General features: G+C 39.0%; 1 protein-coding gene across 1 annotated transcript in view; it reads left to right on the forward strand.

Moving 5' to 3' along the window:
* The window catches only part of AGPAT5 (1-acylglycerol-3-phosphate O-acyltransferase 5), a gene marked incomplete at its 3' end in the record, with an annotated part of 56,525 nt that overhangs the window by 3,683 nt on the left and 30,102 nt on the right, over positions 1-22,740 (forward strand). The window contains exons 2-4 of the mRNA XM_081997178.1: positions 12,330-12,399; positions 12,610-12,725; positions 19,215-19,304. Of these exons, the coding sequence (XP_081853304.1) occupies positions 12,330-12,399; positions 12,610-12,725; positions 19,215-19,304 (276 nt within the window). The remainder of the gene's footprint in view (positions 1-12,329; positions 12,400-12,609; positions 12,726-19,214; positions 19,305-22,740) is intronic.

The following is a 22,740-nucleotide window of genomic DNA, read 5'->3' on the forward strand; positions in this document are numbered from 1 at the left end:
ATAAAATAATTACAGAGCTATAATGGCTGTGAACCTTTACTGAGTATTTATCTTCTAGAAAGTGTCTCATGAAGTAAGTGTAGAAGTTTCTTACTTTCTCATACTGTAAATACTTTTACTTTTTAAATTTTGGGTCAGACTTGGTTTTTTCCCACCAAAATGATTTGTTTTAGAAAGCCTAAGAGAACTTGAGCTTAAAATGGAATAGGTTTAGATTTTCAGTTAATTTTAGAATTCTGTTAATGAATTGCCAAAAATAGCCCTTTTGATGACTGTCATGCAAGAGTTGGCTGTAGAAAATTGAAGAACCAGTATTTAGACTACAAAAAGCAACCTGGAACATACCAGTCCTGTAAATGAGGTAAACTGGACAAAACCAGTATGACTATAAAGTGAAATCCTAAAATGCTGTGTAAATTTTTCAATGCAATTGCAGTTTAGCAGATACTTGTTAATTTTATTAAGGAGCTATAAATATATAAAATTAATCTATACAGGCATTATGACAGTGCTCTTCAACAATCTCTGGGATTATAAACTCATAGTAATGAAAATCTGTAAACACAGTCTTGTTGGAAAGTGGCCTAGAGGGTATGACCCTGTTTTGACCCTCTGTTGCTTTAGAATCAAATGCAGTTGTGTTGGTTCCCACCCATCCTGCTGAAGTGCTACAGTACTCTTTTCTAGGAAGAATATATACAAGATGCTTGAACTCTATGTAGAATGAATAGTAAGTCTTAGAGCGTTAATTTTATCAGCAACAAGCCAACGCAGTCACTGACACAAACAGGTGCAATTCAAGTGCTTTGGAGGAATTGCATTTGCTTGTGCTAATAGTAGATTTGGCCCCAAGTTTCTAAACCATCAAGTAGCTTGTGAACTGTGGTTGTGTTACTGCTTTTGTCCTTACTCTCTTAGGGAAACCTGGTCTCTTACATTTCATACAGACAATAAGCAGTTGCATCTTACCATAAAATGTGAAAATCAAAATGACTGCAAATATGCCTATGATTAGGATGCTTGAAGGGTGAAAGGACTAGCAATTCAACATGATGAATGCTTCATCTCTCTCTGACCCTTAGCATCTTATCCCAGTTGCTGTCAGGCTGATGAAATTAATACCTGTTGTGTTTGTGCACATTTTTCAGATCAGATGAGGACTAAATGTTCTTCAGTGTTGTTGTTGTTGTAATTGTGTTTTGATACTTTGTATTGAGTGGTGAAGAAATAATAAAGAAATCATCACTCAGCTTTCTAAAGGAACGTTTTCCATCTGAAAGGTTTTGACAATTGAATAAAATCCATGACTGAATTAATGTGCATGGATTTTTTTTAGTGCTTGTGTCAGCTCTCTTCCCTACCCCCACTTCCTGCTGAACAGGAGTTTTGGAAGTGGTGCTTTCATTAAAGGCATTATGAAATTCTGGTTTTCGTTGTCATTATGGGGCCCTGGAAGGGCTGTGAGAATCAGATGCTACCTCAGTGTTGTTTAGCAGAGCTGTAGTATTTATGACAATTATTTTAGAAAATAGGGGAGATCTCTGTTACTGCAGTGTGCTTTCTGGATTGAATTGAAGCTTGGACTTGCTGTGTCTCAACAAGGTTAAAACTGCTTAGGATTAGAGCAAATTAAAACTTTGCGGAAACACTGTACTCTTCACAATGCTTTCCAGCGGAGCAGAGCCTGGGCTGTGTTTCATGTCTTGGCTTCATAGGAAATCTCTGAGGCAAGCTCAGTGTCTGAGCCTGGGATGGATGCTTAGTCTTGTAGCTGTTGGCCAATTTACATTGGAAGTGAAAGTTACAAGATCTGTGCCCATCTCTGTTCCCAGGACAGCAGCCTTCCCAGACAAAGTTATCTTTACTTACTCCCTGCTTTCCCTTTTGAAGCTGTTCCGCCATCCAGCAGGCAACTTGGGAGGCCCCAAGGTGGAGGTGGGAAGCAAAAGAGGCAGTGCAAGTCTGTTGGCCAAGTTGCAGTGTACTCGCGTCAGGGAGATGCTTCTGATTGCTATTGGTGATGTGGGTTTGTTATCTCTGAAGAACCTGGTTCTCGCTCCACAGTGGGGAAGGCACCATAACCAGGCTTCATCAAGGCAGGGTGAAGGTTTGTCTTCATCTGCTTTCTGTCAGTAGATGTGAGTGACAGGGTCTGACTCCCCTCAAGATGAGGACCCATTTCCCGGCCAAATGCCATAACCGGAAGGTCAAAAGGAGACATCACTTTTCACCCTTGTCCAGTTGTGTTTGGAAAGAAAATGCTGGCAATCACATTTTGGCATGAGCCTGGCAGTCCCAGTCTGGCAGTTCAGGAGTGGGAGAGTACTGGGATGGTATTGGAGCTGAGCAGGAAGGTGCAGAGGTGCAGGCAAGGCAAACCTTCAAGCTCAGGTGGTAGCTGAGCAGCCTCTGAGTGCTTTCCTCATTCGGTCCATGTAGCTTGCAGCAGCCTGCTCATGTTGCTGCTTTGTGAAACTATTTTAGCTGTTGTGAGGCATCTTGAGAGGTTAAGATAATTGTAACTTGTCATTTACTTGTGATGGTAGAAATAATGAAATTAAGGTCTTGGAGTGATAGAAATTTGGGGATTGGTGGGGTGCAAAGATTGAAAAAAAAACCTGGAGAACATAATGAAGTGAATCACTTTTGTGCAGTAACCTTTTGAAAGAAGCCCAGTGAAATTTTTTCTACTCCATGAAGACAATTTACCCTGGCTCATACAATCATAGAATCTTTGGGTTGGAAGGGACATTTTAAGGTCACCTAGACCAACCCCTCTGCAAGGAGCAGAGGGACATCTTCAACTAGATCAGGTTGCTCAGAGCCCTGTCTAACCTGACTTTGACTTTCCAGGGATGGGGCATCCACCACCTCTCTGGGCAACCTGGGCCAGTGTTTCACCACCCTCATGGTGAAAAATTTCTTCCTTCTATCTGGTCTAAACCTACCCTCTTTTAGTTTAAAACCATTATCCCTTGTCCTATTGCTACAGGCCCTGCTAAACAGTCTGTACCCATCTTTCTTATAGGCCCCCTTTAAGTACTGGAAAGCTGCAATAAAGTCTCCCTGGAGCCTTCTCTTCTCCAGGCTGAACAACCCCAACTCTCCCAGCCTGTCCTCGCAGCAGAGGTGTTCCACCCCTCTGAGCATTTCTGTGGCCTCCTCTGGACCTTATCCAACAGGTCCATGTCTTTCCTGTGCTGAGGGCTCCAGAGCTGGATGCAGGATTCCAGGTGGGGTCTCACCAGAGCAGAGCAGAGGGGCAGAATCCCCTCCCTTGACCTGCTGGCCACGCTGCTTTGGGTGCAGCTCAGGAGACATTTGGCCTTCTGGGCTGCAGGCACACATCACATTAGAGCTCATCTCATTAGAGATTTCAGGGTGCAGCTGTCTCCAGGTGTATATGTCTTTTATAGTATGCAACAGTGTCCTGTGTGTTATTGTAGCAGAAATTAAGTGATACCTGCTAAGCCTGAGGGATGCAGCTTTCAAATTGAGATGGATGCCTAATTTTAGACTCTTTATGTTCAACGGTGGTGTGAGACAGCAAAAATAGATACATTAGGTGCGTAAGATTTGTGCTCTTTCTTTTTTAGATATTGCAAAAGATATATTTGCACATATCTCAATTTTTGTTGTATCTGCTCTTGGCTATCGTTCTGAAGGTGAGACTTCAGATTCTGGTTTGTCAGGATACCAGCTGGAGTTCTGGTGTGCTCTGAGGCAATCTGAAAAGAATTTGGTGTGGGGAGATTCCACATTCGGTGCTGATCCTTATCATCCCCTACCTCCTCTCTGATATATGAAAAATAAATAAATTAAAACTGAGGTCTGTTGGCATCTTTAGAAATCAGGTATCAGCTACGTGAATCAAAACTGCTATTCAGGTTCAGAAGTTAGAAGCTTTATGTGGAGATTGACCTAGCATATATTTTAGAATTGGCAAGTCACAACTGAATATGAATTTTATATCAGTCTTATCTAATACAGTCTGCAACTTGAAACCAATATGTATGTTTACATTTTAAAGTTAGCTACATATATTTATGAAAATCCTAAGAAGTCAGGTATTTGTCAGGTAGGAAAAGCTAAGGAGTCAAAGGGCAGGTTTGAATGCACTTATAAATTCTGATTCCAAGTATTTGGCCAGTAAGATGTACAATCTCATAGTTTGATTTTAAAATTTTCTGTTTAAATATATTTTAATTTGGATACCTTCAAATTTTTAGTATATTCAGTTCTTAATATGAGTTGTCCTGATTTTTGCATAATTTGTTACATTTGAAAATACAAACAGTACTTCTAATATTTTTTGAAATTACAACTTTTTTTTTTTTTAAACCTGCATGAGTTTTAAACATTTTCTTCTTCTTGCATTTAACTGTGCTTTGGTACATACTGGGCCATGGAGTTTTACAGGGCTGTTCCATGCCCTTTCCTTCTGCTTACATAATATGTCCAGATACTTTATGTAAGGATGATTGTTAATTGAGAAGTTTTTTTCTCCTAGTACTCTACCGTAAGACACTGTTCTTGCTAAGAGAAGTTTCTATTCATAGTTCAACATTTGACTCCAGTTATTTCAAGCTATTTACCTCAGGCTTACAGAGTATCTTTTTTTTTTCTCAGTATTAGTTTTGTTCGATAAAGTAGGCTCAGATATTAGGGATTTTGACATTACAGTTATGAGGAAGAATATCTTCTCAGGGGAAAAATATACTTTAATCTTTGAAATGTAAAATTAGCTACCCATTATTTGGCTGAATCTGTATTTGAGCACATAACTAGATGTGAAGAAAAATAATTATTTTGGATTACTTTGTATTGTGGTAGTTATAATAATTTTTCCTCTGGAACTTATGGATTGACTTGAAGAGTTATCCCATCCCATTTTCTAACGCTACTTGGGAATCTGAGGGCACGCATCTTTCTTTTTGCATAAGCAAACATAGCGCACAGCCCCCAGCAAGCTGCAGGCGAACTGGCTCATTCACACACTGTGGTGGCGTGCAGATATTAGAGTGATTTTTACAGTGGCTATTTTTTGAGGCTGATTCAAGTTTACTGTGTTCAGGTCTGGAGCCAGATTAGTTGCAGCTAGCTCAGATTCCTCCCTGCATGTTCTCTTTTGCTGTGTAATGATTCCTTTGCCTCACCCTGAAAGTCCACAGTGCTTAAATTCTGAATACTTACTGAAAATGATGTGTGGAGGAGTTTTCAAAAATCTTATTCCACAGTCACAAGCAGAGGATGTGGAGGTTTCTTAATCATTCCCTTTCCCATGCATGTCAACTCATTGATAACTTCACACCAAGTCTGTACTTCATACAAACGCTTGTGTGAGCATTACAGATATGATCAACTGCTCCTTGGAGTCCTTGGCAGTTAGAAGCAAAGTTCCTATTATAAAGAGCTCTAGCTAGAGGAACACTGTGAACTGCCATGAGGTTTCCTGCTTCTGGCTGGTCCAGTTAAACACGTAATATTGCTTCTCTGTTGACAAGTGTCTAATTCCTTTTACAGGATTGTGGGGGTTTTGTGTGTGTGTTTTTTAGAATTACTCTTACCCCATTAAGAGTATTCAGGATAATAGAGGGTGTTGGCATCATTTAGCCTGCTGCTGTAACTAGGTTCTAAGTATATAATTTTTAATTAACTTCCTCTGTATGAAACTCTTTCAGCTTTTGCCCTAAAGTAAATGTGGTGGTTATTATTGCTGTTGATTTGATTTCGTTCAGTAAGCTAATGGCAGTGAAACTATAAAGATTTTTCTTCAGACTCACTGCAGTGAAAATTATTTAATTCATTATAAAACTCTAGAAAATTAGGCAACTAATTTCTTATAAGAAATTTTATATATATTTTATATACATAAATATTTGCAAGTCTTTTATGCTCAAATATAAAAAGTAGTCAAATATGCACAGAATAAAAGACTCTAAAGCTGTATTTTTACTGACATAGCTATTATACAATTTATTAGAAATATTAATATATGTTTTCATTAGCTCACAAGGTAACGGCATTTCCTTTAAGATTTTATTGATTTTGATTTTTCCAGAAGGAGCTGTCCCTTAATTCAGGGGTCAATTATCTTTAATTCAGCTAAAAAACTGTAAAGCCATTCAGCATCAGAACTAGACTTCTTCTATACATGTAGCTAGTGCCATTGAATGAAGCATAACCACTCATGTTTGTAAGAGTTTGTCAATTTAGACCATAAGACTAAAAACTAGTATGAAAGCAAAAATATACAGCCTTCATACTTAACATCAGATGGTATAATTCAGTCCTGCATAATCCATATGTGTTCCTAAGTCTCTTACAAAAAGGAGATAAAATGGCAGTAACTGTATTTTCTTTGAAGTTCTCTGCTTTCTGGTTCCATCAAATGAATGCTTTAAAAAAAAATTAATTATATATAGGAATCTTATCAATATTCTCCAGAGGTCAGTCTTCTGGCAGTGGTTTTCTTCATTGAACCCCAGTAAAAAATATAACTGCAGGATATTTGAGCAAACTCTCAGCTTCAGTATAATGGATTGCATTGTGATTTTATGGTTTGATGCTGAGCCTGAGCAGCTCAGGCTTCAGACTTGTGCAATTATGTATTGAGCAGATAGTCTGTTTAACTGAAGAGGATATGAGGTATAGCAATTATATGACCATTACCTAAAAACTGTATGACCTAAAGGTATCTTTAGAAAAATGATACTTAGAGGTAAACTCTTTTTTCCCAGATCTAGAGAAGAGGCAACTAAAAGCTAAAACATTAAAGTCCTTTCTCTTGTCTTATTCATATTCCTTATGCTGTAGGCAAGTGAAACCTATATCTGTTAAATGTGAATAGAAGTGCTTCTCTGTCTTCTGTGAAGAAAAATAAATGTTTGAAATTCTTATACTAGGACATCTGAAAACTTGAGGAATTTGTCAGCACTAGGTAAAAGTTCTGCATTTGTATCCTGTCTTGAGTCTGCTTCTTGACAAACAGGGTAAATAGATTCTGTAATCTGAGGTACTTTCTCTAGAAGCTCAAAGGACTGGTGGTGTCATTAGGGAGGTTTTTAGACTAAGAGAGAATTTAAACAACTTCCCCTAAGATGCTTGCACCAATGCTGCAGAAGTCAGCTTCCATACGGTTGTGCCTTGACTTCAGAAGCCATATCTGGTAGTTGCTTTTGGTGGTTTGTTGATGCAAGCTCTACCCTTTCACCACAAAATTATATCCAGACTTTTTAACAAACAGATGAGAAATACATCCTAGGATACTATTTATTTTAACAAGCACTGATGTTGTAGTAGTGCCCAGCTAACAAAGTTGCTCTTGTCCCAAAGAACATGTAATCCCAGTTATAAAAGTAGTCATGAGGAAATAGCAAAATGGAGAGAAGTGTGTGTTGTGAGGATAGCACAGCTGAGTATATGAAGTTTGCATGGTTTTTAAGTAAAGTGTTGATATCTTGAATGTTCTGTTTCTCCTCTCTTGCTCCAGGAGAGGGAAGGAAAGTTCTCCTTCTATTATCCTACTGCTTTTATCCTTCTTTCCAGTTGCTGTTGCCTGTGCTTGAAGGTGACGTTTTTCCTGATCAAAATGACCCACCTTCTCTGCAAAGTGCCCCAGTGCACATCAGTTTTGTTGAACTAATAGCAAAGTAGGGAACATCATTCTGCAATTCATACCTGGTTTCTTTGAGTAGGGAGGGGAGGAGAGTTAAGCAGTCTAGGAATCAAGAATAAGTGTGCTGATAGACATGTGATGGGACATCAGATGAGATGGCCCAAGTTTTACCACCAATAACCAGCTGTGTTGCCTTTCTGCCACTCAAGCAGAAGCACCAGATCTGCTTGCAGGTCAGCTCCTGAACTGCTCCCATTATCAGCCACATCCAATTATCATATTAATGTAATCTCTTTGCTAGGACTTTGATGTGGTCACCAGTTGACCTGCAAGCAGGTCTTCTGATTAGTGTAGTTACTTTTACCTCTGGAGTTATTTTTGTCATGGCCCTGTTTACTGAGCTGATATAGCTAGGATGTGATTAAATGATCATTTAATTTTCTTTGGTATGTGCAGATTTCATAAGCAAGAAATCAAACTCTTACTCTAAATCGGGAGTGTCCACTTTGTTGCAGTGAAACCCTATGCAAATTACGAGCTACTCAGATGTGGCTTGCCGTGCAAAACTGTTTTACATAGCTACGTGACCTACCACGGTAGCACAGCCATAGTTGAATGTGTTGCACTGGAAGAAGCAGAGGCTGCTAGGGAAGCTGAAGCTGGTGTCAGCAGATCACCCAGGAGCTCTCATTTGCACACCTAGATCACCCTGTCACTGAATTAGTAAATTCTTCCATCAGGACAACTTGTAACCTCCTGCCAATGAATCGGAGCTTCCTCTGGCCACGACACTCTGAAGGTGTGTCTTGTGCCTGCCAAGCGTGTGAACAGCTTTTGGCGTATGGCATTCAGGGAAGCTGGGTACCAGCCTTCCCACAGAAGGGAATCTGTTAGCATTTGGTTTCCTTTATTTGAAACCTCACTGAGCTGAGTTTGACAGCACCGCGATGTACACAGATGTGAAAGACCCATGTTAACAGTAACCGTATTACCCGTTCTTGTGAACGGGGCTATGAAACAACCAAAACATGGTTAAAAGCACACATTTTAATGTTCTGTATACAAGTAATGTTTGCAATATTAGACTCTAAATCTGCATTTTAAGTATTTTCCCTCAAACCTCTGCTTACTTTGGCTTGCTGGGTTGCTTTTCCTTTTAACTTTGCTTAGACTTCATTGTGCCTTTTTTTTTTTTTTAAAAACAAAGCAATACCTATTCAAATGAATAGATTCATTGTGGCAGACAGGACATTTATCTTCTGTCTTTCAAACTGGTATATAGGTAGAATGTACGTATGCTGTGCCATGTGGAGAGCTGTGAATAAAATATCTGAAACACCAGGTCCATTAGCTTCTGGAAGTGAAAACTGCCTACCAAGTATGTCCTGTACCACTTGCCAGGTGCTGGCTAGTGGGTGCCCTGAAGAGGGGAAGACCACCCCCTCTGGTGCTGCAGGGAATGGCACTGTTCTTCTGAGGAGGACTAGGAGTCTCTTGGCTACTCTGATCTCTTCAGGTTGCTTCAAAAGGGGCATGCACACAACCTGGTGCTGTGGACACTTGTTTCTGCATTGCTGTCCCTGGTAAGTCACTCAGGTGGTTGACTTCACTGTGGTCTCCAGATCTCTGCTGCGCCAGCAGACTGAGAAGGAGCCAGTCACTGCTGCACAGTCTCTGCAGCAGGGGAATTTTGCAGAGTTAGATACAAACAACAGCAGGGGGTCAGGTTTTCTGGAGACCACGGAGTACTATATCACCTTCTGCAGCTATAATATGCATTAGGTGCCCTGCTTCACTTAAAAGCATCAGATAGCCAGAAATTGAAGGCTTGCCATGAGAGGGCTCTTCCCCTGCTTATCCACAAGCAGGTGAATTCTTCAGACATCATCTCAAAGGGAAAAGGGCAATGTTTCTTGTAGGATTCAAAGCTCTTAACTGTTAGCCCTCTCTTGTGTAAGGTCTGTGAAAATTTCCAGAAATAAAACAGTAAAGCAAAAATTCTTCGTTCTCAGGAGAGCAGTGTGGCTGCCCATTGAGTAGGTGTTTCCTGTGAAATCCAAGAAGCCTCTAGAGAATGCAGGTTGGAAGTTGCCGTTTTTATCTGGTTGTAATAATGGTTGTAAGTTTGTAGCTCTTAGTTCTTAGCCATAAGTGTCTGATGCCTGAATAGGTGTTTGCTGGCCTTTCATGACCTGTATAAGCCTTTTCTCGAGATTACTGAAATGGGCAGTGCTGAAGTCAATGATGCTGCAGTTAACTGTTGCATCCTCTTAGGCTGAGCTATCTGAGCAAACAAAATAGAGCTTCCAGATTTTCTCACTCCTCCCTTTGCTTTGAAATAAAATATCCATGTTGTTGTGTTTCATGAGAGCTGATTATAGATAGGAAAAAATAGCTTTTTTTTTTTTAAAGTTCTGTACAACAGTGTGGCTATGTGTTTTATCATGAGTAAAAAATTTTGGTCCATTACACGTAAACATATGTAACTGTTACGGTAAGACTTAATGTTGTACTTATAAATTGCTTACAGTAACAGTGAGTGGGTGTTCCTCTGGGATTAAAAAGTGAACTAGATCCAATCTTATTGAAATAAAAAATAATATAGATTAACTGTTATATTTGGCAGACACAATCATACATGCTTTTTTAAGGGAATGATCCTTCATATTTGTTTTTACTCATGCAATAATCACAAGTGAATGCTGTGAATTGTGGGTCTGATTACACTGAGATTTTGACTTTGTACATTAAAGTGGAAATTTTTACAAGTTGAAGTTATAATTTATAACTTTTCAAACCTTTTGTGGGGCAGCTCTTACAGTGTCAAGGGCAGATTTTTTTTCCTCTTGTTCTTATTTTTTTGAATTTTAAAAAAGCACAGAGAGCATTCAGGACCTTCTGGTTTAGTGATTTGTTGTATTGGGCCTTTCCCCTTCCTCTAAAACAGTCTTTGCCAGAAACTGCATAGTGGGAGTCTTAACTTGAAATTAAAGAAAACAGTATTTATGGACCTAGTGCATAACACTGCTGGAAAAATATACACTTGAAAAAGAAAGCTTTAACTCCGTAAGTGAAAGTAGGAAGGTAATTTTTTATTACAGCTCAGGTGCAAAAACTCCACTGAAAGATCAGACCATCTGACTGCTACCTTTTACTAAATAGTTTGTGGTACCTAGAGTGTCAGCAGTAATATTATAAATTCTCTTGGAACTTTAATGAGAAAATTAATCCTACAGCTTTTCAAAATCTTGTTTGAATTTCTTGGATACTGTTTAGAATATACTTGTCAACTGACTTGTTACAAATAATGTTCAGTTAAAATTTATTGTGCCTTTTTTTTTTAAATTAATTCAAATAAGTAATGTTCTCTTTTACTGTATGCCAGATGATCTCTTGTTCACATATTTATTGAATATGTCAGTTTGCCAATATCTGGTTTCTTAACTTGAAAACAAAATTTGATCAACAATACGGCTACATTTTCAAGGAAGAAGGAACAGCGTCAATATAAAACATACAGCTTTATGTGGGGTTTTTGCCTAACGTTACAGTACAAGGCATTCCCCATCCAGTATCACAGGCTGAGAGGTGGGCAGATCTTCCAGAGATGCTTGTAGAGACCTTCTGTAAGGTTTCTAATTAATACAAGACTTGACATACTAAATTATATTAATCAAGATAAGAATATTAGTTAGATCTTCCTAATAAAATTCCCAGATGGTTCAGACTAGGGAAGCTGTCATAATAAGTGGGTAAATAGCACTTTGTTTTATGGTGAATGGAGTCACTTTGAAGAAGATGGTATGTTTAATACAGCTAACTTCCAGAAACAAGGAGTATAGCCATTGGTATTGGCAGAGCAGGAGGAATGTTAGCGAGAAAGTACTGGGTGGAAAAACTAAGCTTCATTAGATAATGAAAATATTTATTAAAGATAATTAAATGGCTTCATGGATTCTTCAGAATTGAAATCATTTAACTCATTTGTCATATTTGAAATGAAAGTTATTGAATTAGTCCATCTTAAAAGCTGACTTGGATTACTGCTTCAGCATCTGGCTTTGTAGTCATGCTCTTAGAAGGTTATTTCACTAGTAGGCAGTTACCTTTCAGGGGAAAACTACAAGGTTAAAGTGTATCTGTAATGTAATGGAGGGAAAAAAAGTAACAAACCTGCCAGCTGGAAACTGAAGACCAATTTAGAGACACCCCTCGCCTTCATGCTCCTTTGGTCATTCTTGACGGTTACAATCATGGCAAATGGTTGAGATTCTGTTCTTGATGTAATCCAGGAAAACTTACCATTTTAGATTGAATGATAACAAGTGTCTGGCTGAAGCATATCTTATTCATTAGATGTATAAAGTTAAATGGTGGGTTTGTACATGTCTATGGTTCCTTTTTAACTATACTAATGTAGGAATCTTGTGGATGTAGATCAGCTTCCATAGATCCAGTTCTAGGGCTGAGGTACAGGAACAGAATAGCTTTCTTAAACCCTCATTAATTAATATTCACTGCTTTGTTGATAAGTCAATTGTATGCATGATGGGTACTGATGCAGTGATGGGGTGTTTTTCTGTTAATAGTGCTACCTTGCTGGCAGTTTTCCTGTTAAGTAGCTAATTACTGTATTGGATTTCATCGCTGCCTAATGCAATGAAAATAAATAATAAAGTAATACTACATTTTTTTCTTTTTTTTGTTTTAGGTAATACTCTATGGAGATTTGCCAAAAAATAAAGAAAATGTAATATATTTATCAAATCATCAGTGTACAGGTTTGTGTATTTTTGTGTCTTAGCACTTTTATGGATTTTAAAAAACTGCCTATCTGTTTACTGTGTCTCTTTCCAGCCTTGCCCTAACGAGCAAGAACTTCTAGTTCAGAAACCTGTAATGATAGCTATATGTGCAGCATGTGCTTTTTGTCTCTTCAATGGCAATTAAGAACTATTTTAACTAAACATTTTGGGCTTTTGTCTTTGCAGTTGATTGGATTATTGCAGACATGCTGGCAATTAGGCAGAATGCTCTCGGGCATGTCCGGTATGTCTTGAAAGATGGGTTAAAATGGCTTCCGCTGTATGGGTGGTATTTTTCACAGGTAAGCCAATTCACTTTTCCCTTGCTCTTTGTGGGTCAAATATGTAAGATATACTTGCCTTCCATTTATGATATGTGCTGGGAAGATGTAGTTCTGAGCTGGCACTTGTTTATTTGAACATGAAAATAGATGGTTTCACTCGGTGTAGTTAGATATGTATCTTAGTTGAGAGGCAGTTATTAAAGAATCAGTTTACTTTTCTAAAATAATACTTTTACAGATGGTGTTTATTACTAGAATTAAAACTGCAGAGTATCATGCTACCAAATTGGGAGTAAATTGACATTGCTGTGGTGTACTTATTTATTTTTCAGTCATTTGGTTTTAGCACAATATAAAAGAGAAAAATTAGACCTTAGTATAGTGTGAAGGAAAAGCAGATCCCAGCCTCGATGAAAGTCTTGACAGTTTTGCTTTGGACTTCAGTTAAGCAAAAACACTGTAAACCTGAATCTAGCAGTATTCCTATTACTCCTTTTTTTACTTTCTCCTCTTCCTACATAATGCTCCTCTTGTTCCTTTTAGTTTGAGAGCTCAAGCTGATGTGACTCAAAATTATACAATTACTGAAGAAACAGAGGGCCATGGTCACTGTACAGCCAACATACTGAGTAGATGTGATCTTTAATCTAAAATGGTGGAGAACAGTATAGATGGAGTTTACCTCCCTAAAAACCTCTCTGAATTTTTCATGTCTATTCTTTGCTTTTTCTGAAAGCAGGACTATTTCTATATAGAAATGAAATAAAATGTAGAGGGGGGTGTTTTTGGAAGTATTGGTGTGTTTTGCTCGTTGATACAAAATGGCTTCAACAGTATTTATCTCAGCATTTAGATGGTTGCTTAGTTGTTTAGAATAGAAATGGATTAAGTTTTGGATAACTGTTCCAAAGTTCTTGTTCAATAAGACTTTCCTCCTTTGGCTTCCGTCTTTAATGTTCAGGGAACAGGTGAAGATCAATCTGCTTTCTGCCCTGCCCTGCCCAGGCAAAGAAAAGCAAAAAACACTTAGAGAAATACTTCTAATAGAATTAGACAGTTTGATTTGAAGTGAGTCAGCCCTGCCCAAGAAGATGAGGGATATTGAGAGCAATACTACACTGGGTATTATTTGAACTAATTTTGAAAAGTAATATATGAAGAGTAGGCAACTACAGACATATGTCCGAATAGGAGGCTTTACCCTTTCCCTCATCCTTGGCTGTACGTTCATCTCTCTCACTGCTTGCACTCTTGCATCCGTAAGTCAAGTCAGATCAGCTGATTGCTAGAACCAGCAAAAGGGGGAAAGTTTTGAGTATACGGCAATGTATGGGAAGAGGGGAGGAGGCAGGATAGCCCTTGTGTGGCAGTTGACTCCAAAACTTTGCCTCCAGGAAGCTCATATAAGTTGTATTTGGTTTAGAGAGCATTGGGCAAGGGGAGGTACAGATCCATGAACTGCCTAATTAATATGTTGAAGAATAGGAAGTGCCTGAAACAGTAGTCTTTCCCAGCAATCAGATGTTGCCTTCTAGTTTGGGCATAGGTAATTCGAAAAGAGGTTCATAGTCTTGGATCATGCCACATTAAGATGCCCAACTCTAGGGTGTGAACTATCTCACCATTTTGTCTTAGAGCACAGGCAGTGTTTGGGGTTCCTACTGATTGCTCAGTGTGTAAGAGGTTAGAGTGTCCCCTGAGGTACTGGGAGATCCAGGTTAGATATTTTCAGCACGATGGTTGAAAATGTCTTCTGGATGAATGCCTTAGCAAGTAGGCTATAAATCTAGGCTGGAGCATGGGTGGTTGCCATCCTTTCTTCTAAAATCACTATGTTTAGAAAAGAACATGCTGCAGAGAAAATAAGAAAACTGTTGACGATTTCTTTTTTTTTGGTGGGTTTGCTGTCCCAGTCCCCTAAATAAGTTCGGACTGTCACACCCTGTCATACCTCATTGAGGGTATCCATTGGGGAAAATGGACTTTGTTGTGTTTGCTTGCTGCCACTAATGACTCTGTTTCTCTACATTTTTCTTCTACTGAAGTGAGCAGTCTGCTGCATGGAAACATTTTGCTCTTTCTCCTTGCCTGTAGTCATTACATTGCAGATTTAAGTCTGCTTTAATTAAAATATAGACAGGATATATTCCATCTGCTATCACTAGGTGTCCAGAAATGACTTTTTTCAAGATTTTGGAAAATTACTATTGCTATCTGGAATATCCGGCACTCAGTTTCCTGAGTGCTATATTGACTGTTAAAAGAAGGTTCCTGTGGAGATTAATCTGAATGTAGCCTACATTTTTAATCAAAACATATATATTAAATAAAATCTGTTCAGCTTTAGATTCCCAAAAACATAAAACTGCCACAAGGTTTAGTGGAAAATTATTATATATATTTAATCCAGTGACACAAACGAAAGGCAGCTTACTAACAGTGGTGATGCATGTGCGTTTAAATGACTGAGACGGGATGCAGCAGGACTGCAGTGCAAGCTAATATGTATTTTTATTGTTTTTATCACACCAAACAGTGCAAAAACATAAAACACTTCCTGCCCTTCCTGTTGATGTTCTGTTAGTGATGTCACTTACACTCCACTAAAAGTTTCCAGAGACACGTAATTACGCCATACTCACGGAATTCATATTCCCTACCTCAGGTAAACATCCTGTTTGGAAATAAACGTGGTCTGGATGTCCAGGAGAGCGAAATTCAGGCACAAAGGAAGTATATTTGTAAACATAATCCATTGTTGACTGAGAGAGGGGCTTTTAAAGTACAGCGGAAAAAAATTATAACCTTAAAAACAGTACTTCCAGAAATATGTTTTGAAAAGCGTTCATATATTTGATCTCTTGCTGAAAAGGAAATGCAATACAAATTGGGGAATTTGAGCTATATACAATTGCATAACTAGCATTCTTCTTTGGAGGCAGCTAACTAATCACAAGAAAAGAAAAGAAGCGCTTAAATTAACCCATTATGTTCCATATTTGATTTATTAGGTAGCTATTTCTTTTCATAAAACTGGCTTTATTATTTTTGGATGTATCTGAAATATTTTTTTGCCCTATCTTTCTCCACCAAAATGCAGCTAGCTCTTACTCATCTTATACCACCTGGTGAGTCTGGGATGTAATTTTGATAAGCAAACTCTGTGATATCAAAAATATTTGACTTCTTAACATGGGAAGTATGTCTTTGTCTTTTCTGTTATTCAGCATCAGCTTCTCATCACCCTTTTGGTTGTTAGCCAAATTACTATCCAAATATTTAGCTAGTGGGGCATCTCACATCTTTCTAGTTTTGTAACTCTGTGCCATAGGGGAGCTGACATATTTGTGTAGTTGGGTTGTATGCAGCGAATGGTGATCCTACAGTATGTAGTTTGTCTGTTCTCACGTTAGGCAAGTGTATACTCATATTTGAGAAGTACAAATCTATTCCTGACCATTCAGAAGTCTGAGGTGGGGACACCAAACCTGTCTTTGGTGTTGTGGTGTCCCTTAAGCAAGCTGTGCAAAATCAACCTGCCTTCTCCAAGTTCACAAATTAAACAAGGAAAATGTGGGTTGGTATTTTCCGGGTTTGCTGCAGCTGGTTAGTAATTTGATAAATAAGGGAAGACTTTGGTTCCAGCTTTCCCTCATTTATCAAAGCTTCACCTACCTGAGCTGACATGGAATGATGACTTACCAATTACAGGGAAGTCTTGTATAGTAGATGCACTATTACTCATACCAAACTGAGTTTGCCCTTCCTGAAAGTGGTTGTTGTGGTGTCACTGCACAGAATAAGACTTCTGCTTCCCTTTAATGGTGTCGGATCTTAAAAACGGTCTTACATGTGTAGTGTGTAGATAACATGTGGCGCTCCGCTGCACAGCTGATGGAATGTTTTTCTGCTCATGCCGTTATCTCTCTGGGACTGGTGAACTGCTTTGTGGGGTGGTCCTGATACGATGCTCCAGCCTGCTAAAGGCCAAGCTCAGTGGACTGGGGGATTCTGTTCTTGGTTTTGGTCCCCTGCCAGCCACAGCAGCACAGCCGAGTGTCACAGCTGGCTACTTCACCTTGGAAGGGAACCACAGACAATAATGTTAAGACAGAATATTTAATATGGAGTTAATGTACCGTTGACTTTCTGTTCCTTTTCACTGCAGCTTTTGGAGAACAACTTAAAAGTCAGATACCATTAGCTAAGCAGCTGCATGGCCATCTCTTCACACCATGAAAAGCAAAGGCTGAAAGCACTTTGCATAACTGCCTCTTCTGCCTGCTCCTCCTAAGCCCTCAAACTTTCTTCCTGTCCTTGCCATACAAATAACGTAATAGCTACACACACACACCCCACCACCCCTGTTTCTACAGTTCCTGAGATAAGACATTTGAAAAAGGTTCAGCTCGTAATAGTTTTAATCTTACTGTCATCCTTCTGTTAAAAGCGTGTAAAGCCATAAATGGGCAGAAATTATCTGACAAATCCTGATGTCAGGGTAGGCAGAAGAGAGTATTACCAACTTAGGGAATCAGAAAACCCGTGAAAACAATGTACCTTAAAAATGAAATTCTGTTTTTTGGTGTCCCTCAGGGGTCCCTACTGAGACCAGTACTGCTCAGTATCTACATCAATGACCTAGACAGTGGGATCAAGTGCACCCTCAGCAAGTTTGCAGATGACACCAAGCTGAGTGGTACGGATGACACACCTGAGGGACAGAATGCCATCCAGAGGGACCTGGGCAAGCTCGAGGAATGGGCCTGTGTGAACCTCATGAGGTTCAACAGGGCCTAATGCAGGGTCCTGCACCTGGGTTGAGGCAACCCCTGGTATCAATCCAGGCTGGGGGATGAAGGGATTGAGAGCAGACCTGCCAAGAAGGACTTGGAGGTACTGGTGGATGAAAAGCTGGACATGAGCTGGCAATGTGCGCTCGTAGCCCAGAAGGTCAACCGTATCCTGGGCTGCATCCAAAGCAGCGTGGCCAGCAGGTCGAGGGAGGGGATTCTGCCCCTCTACTCTGCTCTGTCGAGACCCCCACCTGGAGTCCTACGTCCAGCTCTGGAGCCCTCAGCACAGGAAAGACATGGAGCCGTTGGAGCGGGTCCAGAGGAGGGCCACAAAAATGATGCAAGGGATAGAACACCTCTGCTGTGAGGACAAGCTGAGAGAGTTGGGGTTGTTCAGCCTGGAGAAGAGAACGCTCTGGGAAGACCTTACTGCAGCCTCCCAGTACTTAAAGGGGGCTTATAAGAAAGATGGGGACAGGATTTTTATCAGGGCCTGTTGTGATAGGACAAGGGATAATGGTTTTAAACTAAAAGAGGGTAGATTTAGACTAGATACAAGGAAGAAATTTTTCCCAGCAAGGGTAGTGAAACACTGGCACAGGTTGCCCAGAGAGGTGGGAGATGCCCCATCCCTGGAAACATTCCAGGTCAGGTTGGATGGGGCTCTGAGCAACCTGATCTAGTTGAAGATGTTCCTGCTCATTGCAGGGGGGTTGGACTAGATGACCTTTAAATGTCCCTTCCAACCCAAACTATTCTATGATTATTTTTTTCAGAATTTATTGTATCAGTAGTTCGTTTTGGAACATGTTTTTTTACATCCTTTCGTAGCAACACTGTAGATAAGAGAGCGATGGAAGGGGGAAATGATGAGGCAAATTTTATTTCTTTATAACCCTCTTTCTTTGTATGTACTTCGCCATAGTCCTTTTACTGAAGTTTTTGTCATAAATTGTGTGGAAAAATTTATAAAATGAATCTTTTCCAGGAAATTGTCTAACTTTTTATAATGGTTTTCAGTAAAAATACCTTTATAAAATCCTTTGCCTTCTAAAGATTTTGTGTTACTTACTGAATTATTACCTCTGTTTATAACTTCTTTATTAAAAGTGTGTATCTCGGTATATAACTTCCTTATTAAAAGTGTGATTCTCTAATAAAAGTGCCTGGAAGTTTTCAAGGCCTATGCTAGTTACTTTTGTGCTATTTGGAAATTTTGTATGTATAGGTACAGTACTTGTAATTCCAGTATTTGTATTAGTCACTATTTAAGAGTGGGCACATAAAATTCCAAACATTGACCTGTAAGTACTTGCATGTGAGTAACTTCAGTCATGATTTTTTTTTTCCCACCTTTGTATAACAAGTTAAGCTGCTTGTCAATGTTGTTGGGAATAGATAGATCCCTGGAGTTGGTTCCAATGCCATCTTCGAGTTAATTATTTAACACCTTTAAACCAGACACTTCAAGTGTCTTATGTTTTTGGGGTTTTTTTTTGATCTGATCTTTAAACAGATTTTTTTGTACTCAAGTACATGCAAATGTAAAATTAGTTTCAGGTGCTTTCATCCTAGGAGAAAATGTCTTGTGGGCTATTTGCAGCGTGAGTCATAAAGGTGACTTGTCACTGTTGTCTTGCTTGTTATGCTATCAACTATTCTACATTAAACTACTTAAATATTTAATACTTCTTTTTTTCTTCTCTGTTAGCATGGAGGAGTCTATGTAAAAAGAAGTGCCAAATTCAATGAAAAAGAAATGAGAGAGAAGTTACGGGCCCAGATGAAAGCTGAGACTCCGGTAAGATTATACCTTCCTTCTCTGCTTTTTTCTCCTTTTTTAATGGCAAAGGCTTATTGGAGTAGTATTTCATGCCTCATAACTACAAATTACAACACAGTAATAATGGATTTGTTTTCTTTTGGTATTTTTACAGTTACTCGCTATGATTAGAGCGATACCTCTAATTAAACTTAGGAAAATTTGACTAGTCCTTCATTAATGATACGAACTTCATGATTCTGCCTGTAGAGGGCAGGGGGGATCTGGACTGAATCTTAAACCATGAGCTGTAGCACCTTCCTTGAGAAACCGCTGTCAGTATTTTCTGTGGTTCAAAAGACAACATTTTGACTACTGTATGCTTGTCAGAGACTGGTATTTTTGTAGAATATCAATTATTTGATCTTTTGAAAGTCAAGAACCATTCTTACCAAATCTTAATTAGTCATCCCAATGATCAATCATTTTGAATGGCAGTGACATCTTGGAATAGAGTAACTTTGTTTGCTATGCCTAGATGAGGAAAAAACCAAAAAAACCTGAACTCTTCATAATTTTCCATTTTAAGAATGATTGTTGGTGCCAAGTGACTTTTCTCATGACTCTCTGTATGGTTTGTGGCTCAGTGGTTAGAATTACTGTGCTTTGCTTCCATTACTTGTTGTGCATTAAAATGTTTGCTGTGTTTTTGGCTGGACTTAAGAAAACCAACCAAGCAAGCCTTGATACAGAACAGTTACGCTTTCATTTTATTTAAAATTATGTGATTAGGACTTGCCACTCCAAATACTAAGTGGCAAACCTTTTATAAGCTGAGGCTTGGTTAAGAGGAATGCATAGGTTGTTTTGACCTTCATAATAGTTGTCTTTTTTATTATTGTTTTTAGTATTATTTTTTGCGATAGTGTGTTTATGTTTGTGCATGTGTGTCTGTTGAAAAAGTAAACTAGCCTTATGTGAACTGAAAGGCTTAAGTGAGTAAAACACCCCTGTTCAAGACAGGGCTCGAACTCATGTTGTCTTAAACTAAGATTTAGCATGAACAGGGTTTGTTTTTTTTGTTTTTAATCGAGATGAGAAAGTGGTTCTATCTCCAGTTTTTAGCATATAAGTTACAAAGGCCAGAAATACATTACAATAACTAAACTTCTGCTGTCCAGTGTCTAATCTAATGATGTCCACATGGAGAAGGTAGTCACATTCAATAGTGGTAACTTGTGCCTGCATAACCAGAGAGGGTCTTCGGATGTGAAGAGGTTGCATTGCGTCAAGCTACTTTCTGTATGTCAGTGGCCAAGTTTCTACTTTTTGTAGAACTTGCAGTGTAATGGAATAAGCAAAGACAAATTGCAGGATGTATGAAACATATTTGTAGTCATCCCCCTAAGCAATTGCTCCCCCTGCAGAGAGCTGGTTAAGTTTGCTTCAGTTAGTTTGGATGAAATATCCTAGCAGGACGTTTTCCCACATAGGCCCATGGATTTCTTGCTAGCCAAAGAGGCAGCTTCTGGTTGAGTCCAGCTTTCTGGCTTCTGTCTGCACCCCCTAAAATGCAGGGTTTGTTGTAATAATAAGGTTTTGATTGTGATAAGAGTCTTGATTTGAACTCTGCATTAAATTAGCCTGCTTTATAGAAATGTAGATTTTTTGGGTGTGGGTTTTTTTTTTTTTTGGTAATACAATCTTAGGAAGCTGTGCCTAGAAACTCATCTAATTCTGCATCTCTTTGGAAACCTGCAAATGATTTTCAGTGTTGCTTCAGTGCTATAAATTTGACTGGACAGGCTAGTGTGTGATTTTAGCCCAACTGGAACGTAAGGGGAGGTTTAAGCATAAAGCTTTTCTTTCAAGCTACATCTGCTGTGGGTTCTGCTTTCCATGGTGGATGTCTACTTGTGATTAAGAAATTAAATAAATCCAGAAGGCTTTTTTTCTGGAATCATCTTTCTCTTCCCTCCTCTGTTGTGTGTGGATTGAAAAACTATACCTAACCTATCTAAGTTAACGCCAAATGAATTTGGGACCGCTTGGGGTACATTTGGGTTTTTTGGTGTAATTTGGCTATCTGGAATTTTGGTGGTGTTGGAACTGGGCACAGAACCTGGATATGCTTACCAGGCAATTGTTGCCATTTTCCTCATATTATCTAGACTAGCAGTATAGAAGAGAAGTAAGTGTAACTACTGCAGAAATGCATTCTGTTTCAAATCTCTTTCAGCCAGACCATATAGGGAGTGACACTTAAGTTTTACAAAACCAAAGTTGTCAAAAGCTTGTTTGCTGAGACAAATGTTTGCATCTGCTGGGGTAAAAGACACAGACTGTTGAGTTGTCATTTGAGGGAAGACTAAACTTTCTATAATCCACTTTATCTGAGAATTGAGTTGTAGATGCTGTAAATGCCCTTTCACCTACAATTACTACTGGGAGAAGAACATGATAACCTGTGTCCTTACCGCATTATTCATTAAGAAACTTTGCAATTCTGCAACTTATCATGACATTCATAAACAACCATATTGCTTTTAAAATAAAGACATTTTAATCAGTAAAGCAAGTATGACCTGAACTCGTCAGCTTCATGTGAAAATAATTAATTTACTGCTCTGGAATTTTTATTAAAATTTACGCAGTGGATGCTACAGCTCAGGGTAGACTTTTCCTCATTTTAGTGAACAGCTGTTTTTGCTTAGTAATTCTGCGTGTACATGGTAGAGTTCGTTCTTTAATGTAGTGTTAGAGAAAAGCTTGCCTTTCAGCTGCTAAGGAAAGAATTATATGCCAATAGAGAGGAGATGGAGGGGAGTCTGTATTAAGGGTCGCTTTGTTACTTACAGTTTCTCTCCACATACAGTTTAAACACAAGAATCCAAATGACAAATGTTCAGTCTGTCTATCCCTGTTCCCATTAAGAAACTGAAGATGTGTAGGAAGGCAGAACCAGTTCTTGTTAGTGTAGCAAGCTCTTTACTGTTTTACTGTAGCTCTTTTGGGCGGAGTGGGGGGACCTTTTTTCTTTTTTCCTCCTTCCCCTCTCCTTCCCCTTCTTTGTTCTTGTCTTTGTTCTTCTCTGTTCTTTATTTTTTCCTTTTTGTTTTTTTTTTTTTTTTCCGTTTTTTAATGAAAAGTAAATCAGAGGTGGAACATGGGAAAAATAAGGCTGCCTCTTGGCCTCTTACCTTCACAGTAGAACCAGATAAGTGATCTGGTATGTCTCATTTTGTGTAGGGGCAGTGGACTGCATGATGCTCCTTGCTTGCCTTGTCTTATGACTTCTACCTGCCTGCCTTAACCAGCCCCTTCTCCTGCCCTGCTGGTCACAGTTGTTCCACCCTTCTGCCTAGGTGCAGCACAGCAGTATTAGACACACACAAAACTCTGATGCTAGGCTGAAATGCTGTTGCACCTGTGTTTTCTTAGTGGAGATCTTGAACTAATAAATTTTCTCATTTAT

The sequence above is a fragment of the Phaethon aethereus genome (assembly GCF_964289735.1).
Source record: "Phaethon aethereus genome assembly, chromosome: 3".
Lineage (NCBI taxonomy): Eukaryota > Metazoa > Chordata > Aves > Phaethontiformes > Phaethontidae > Phaethon > Phaethon aethereus.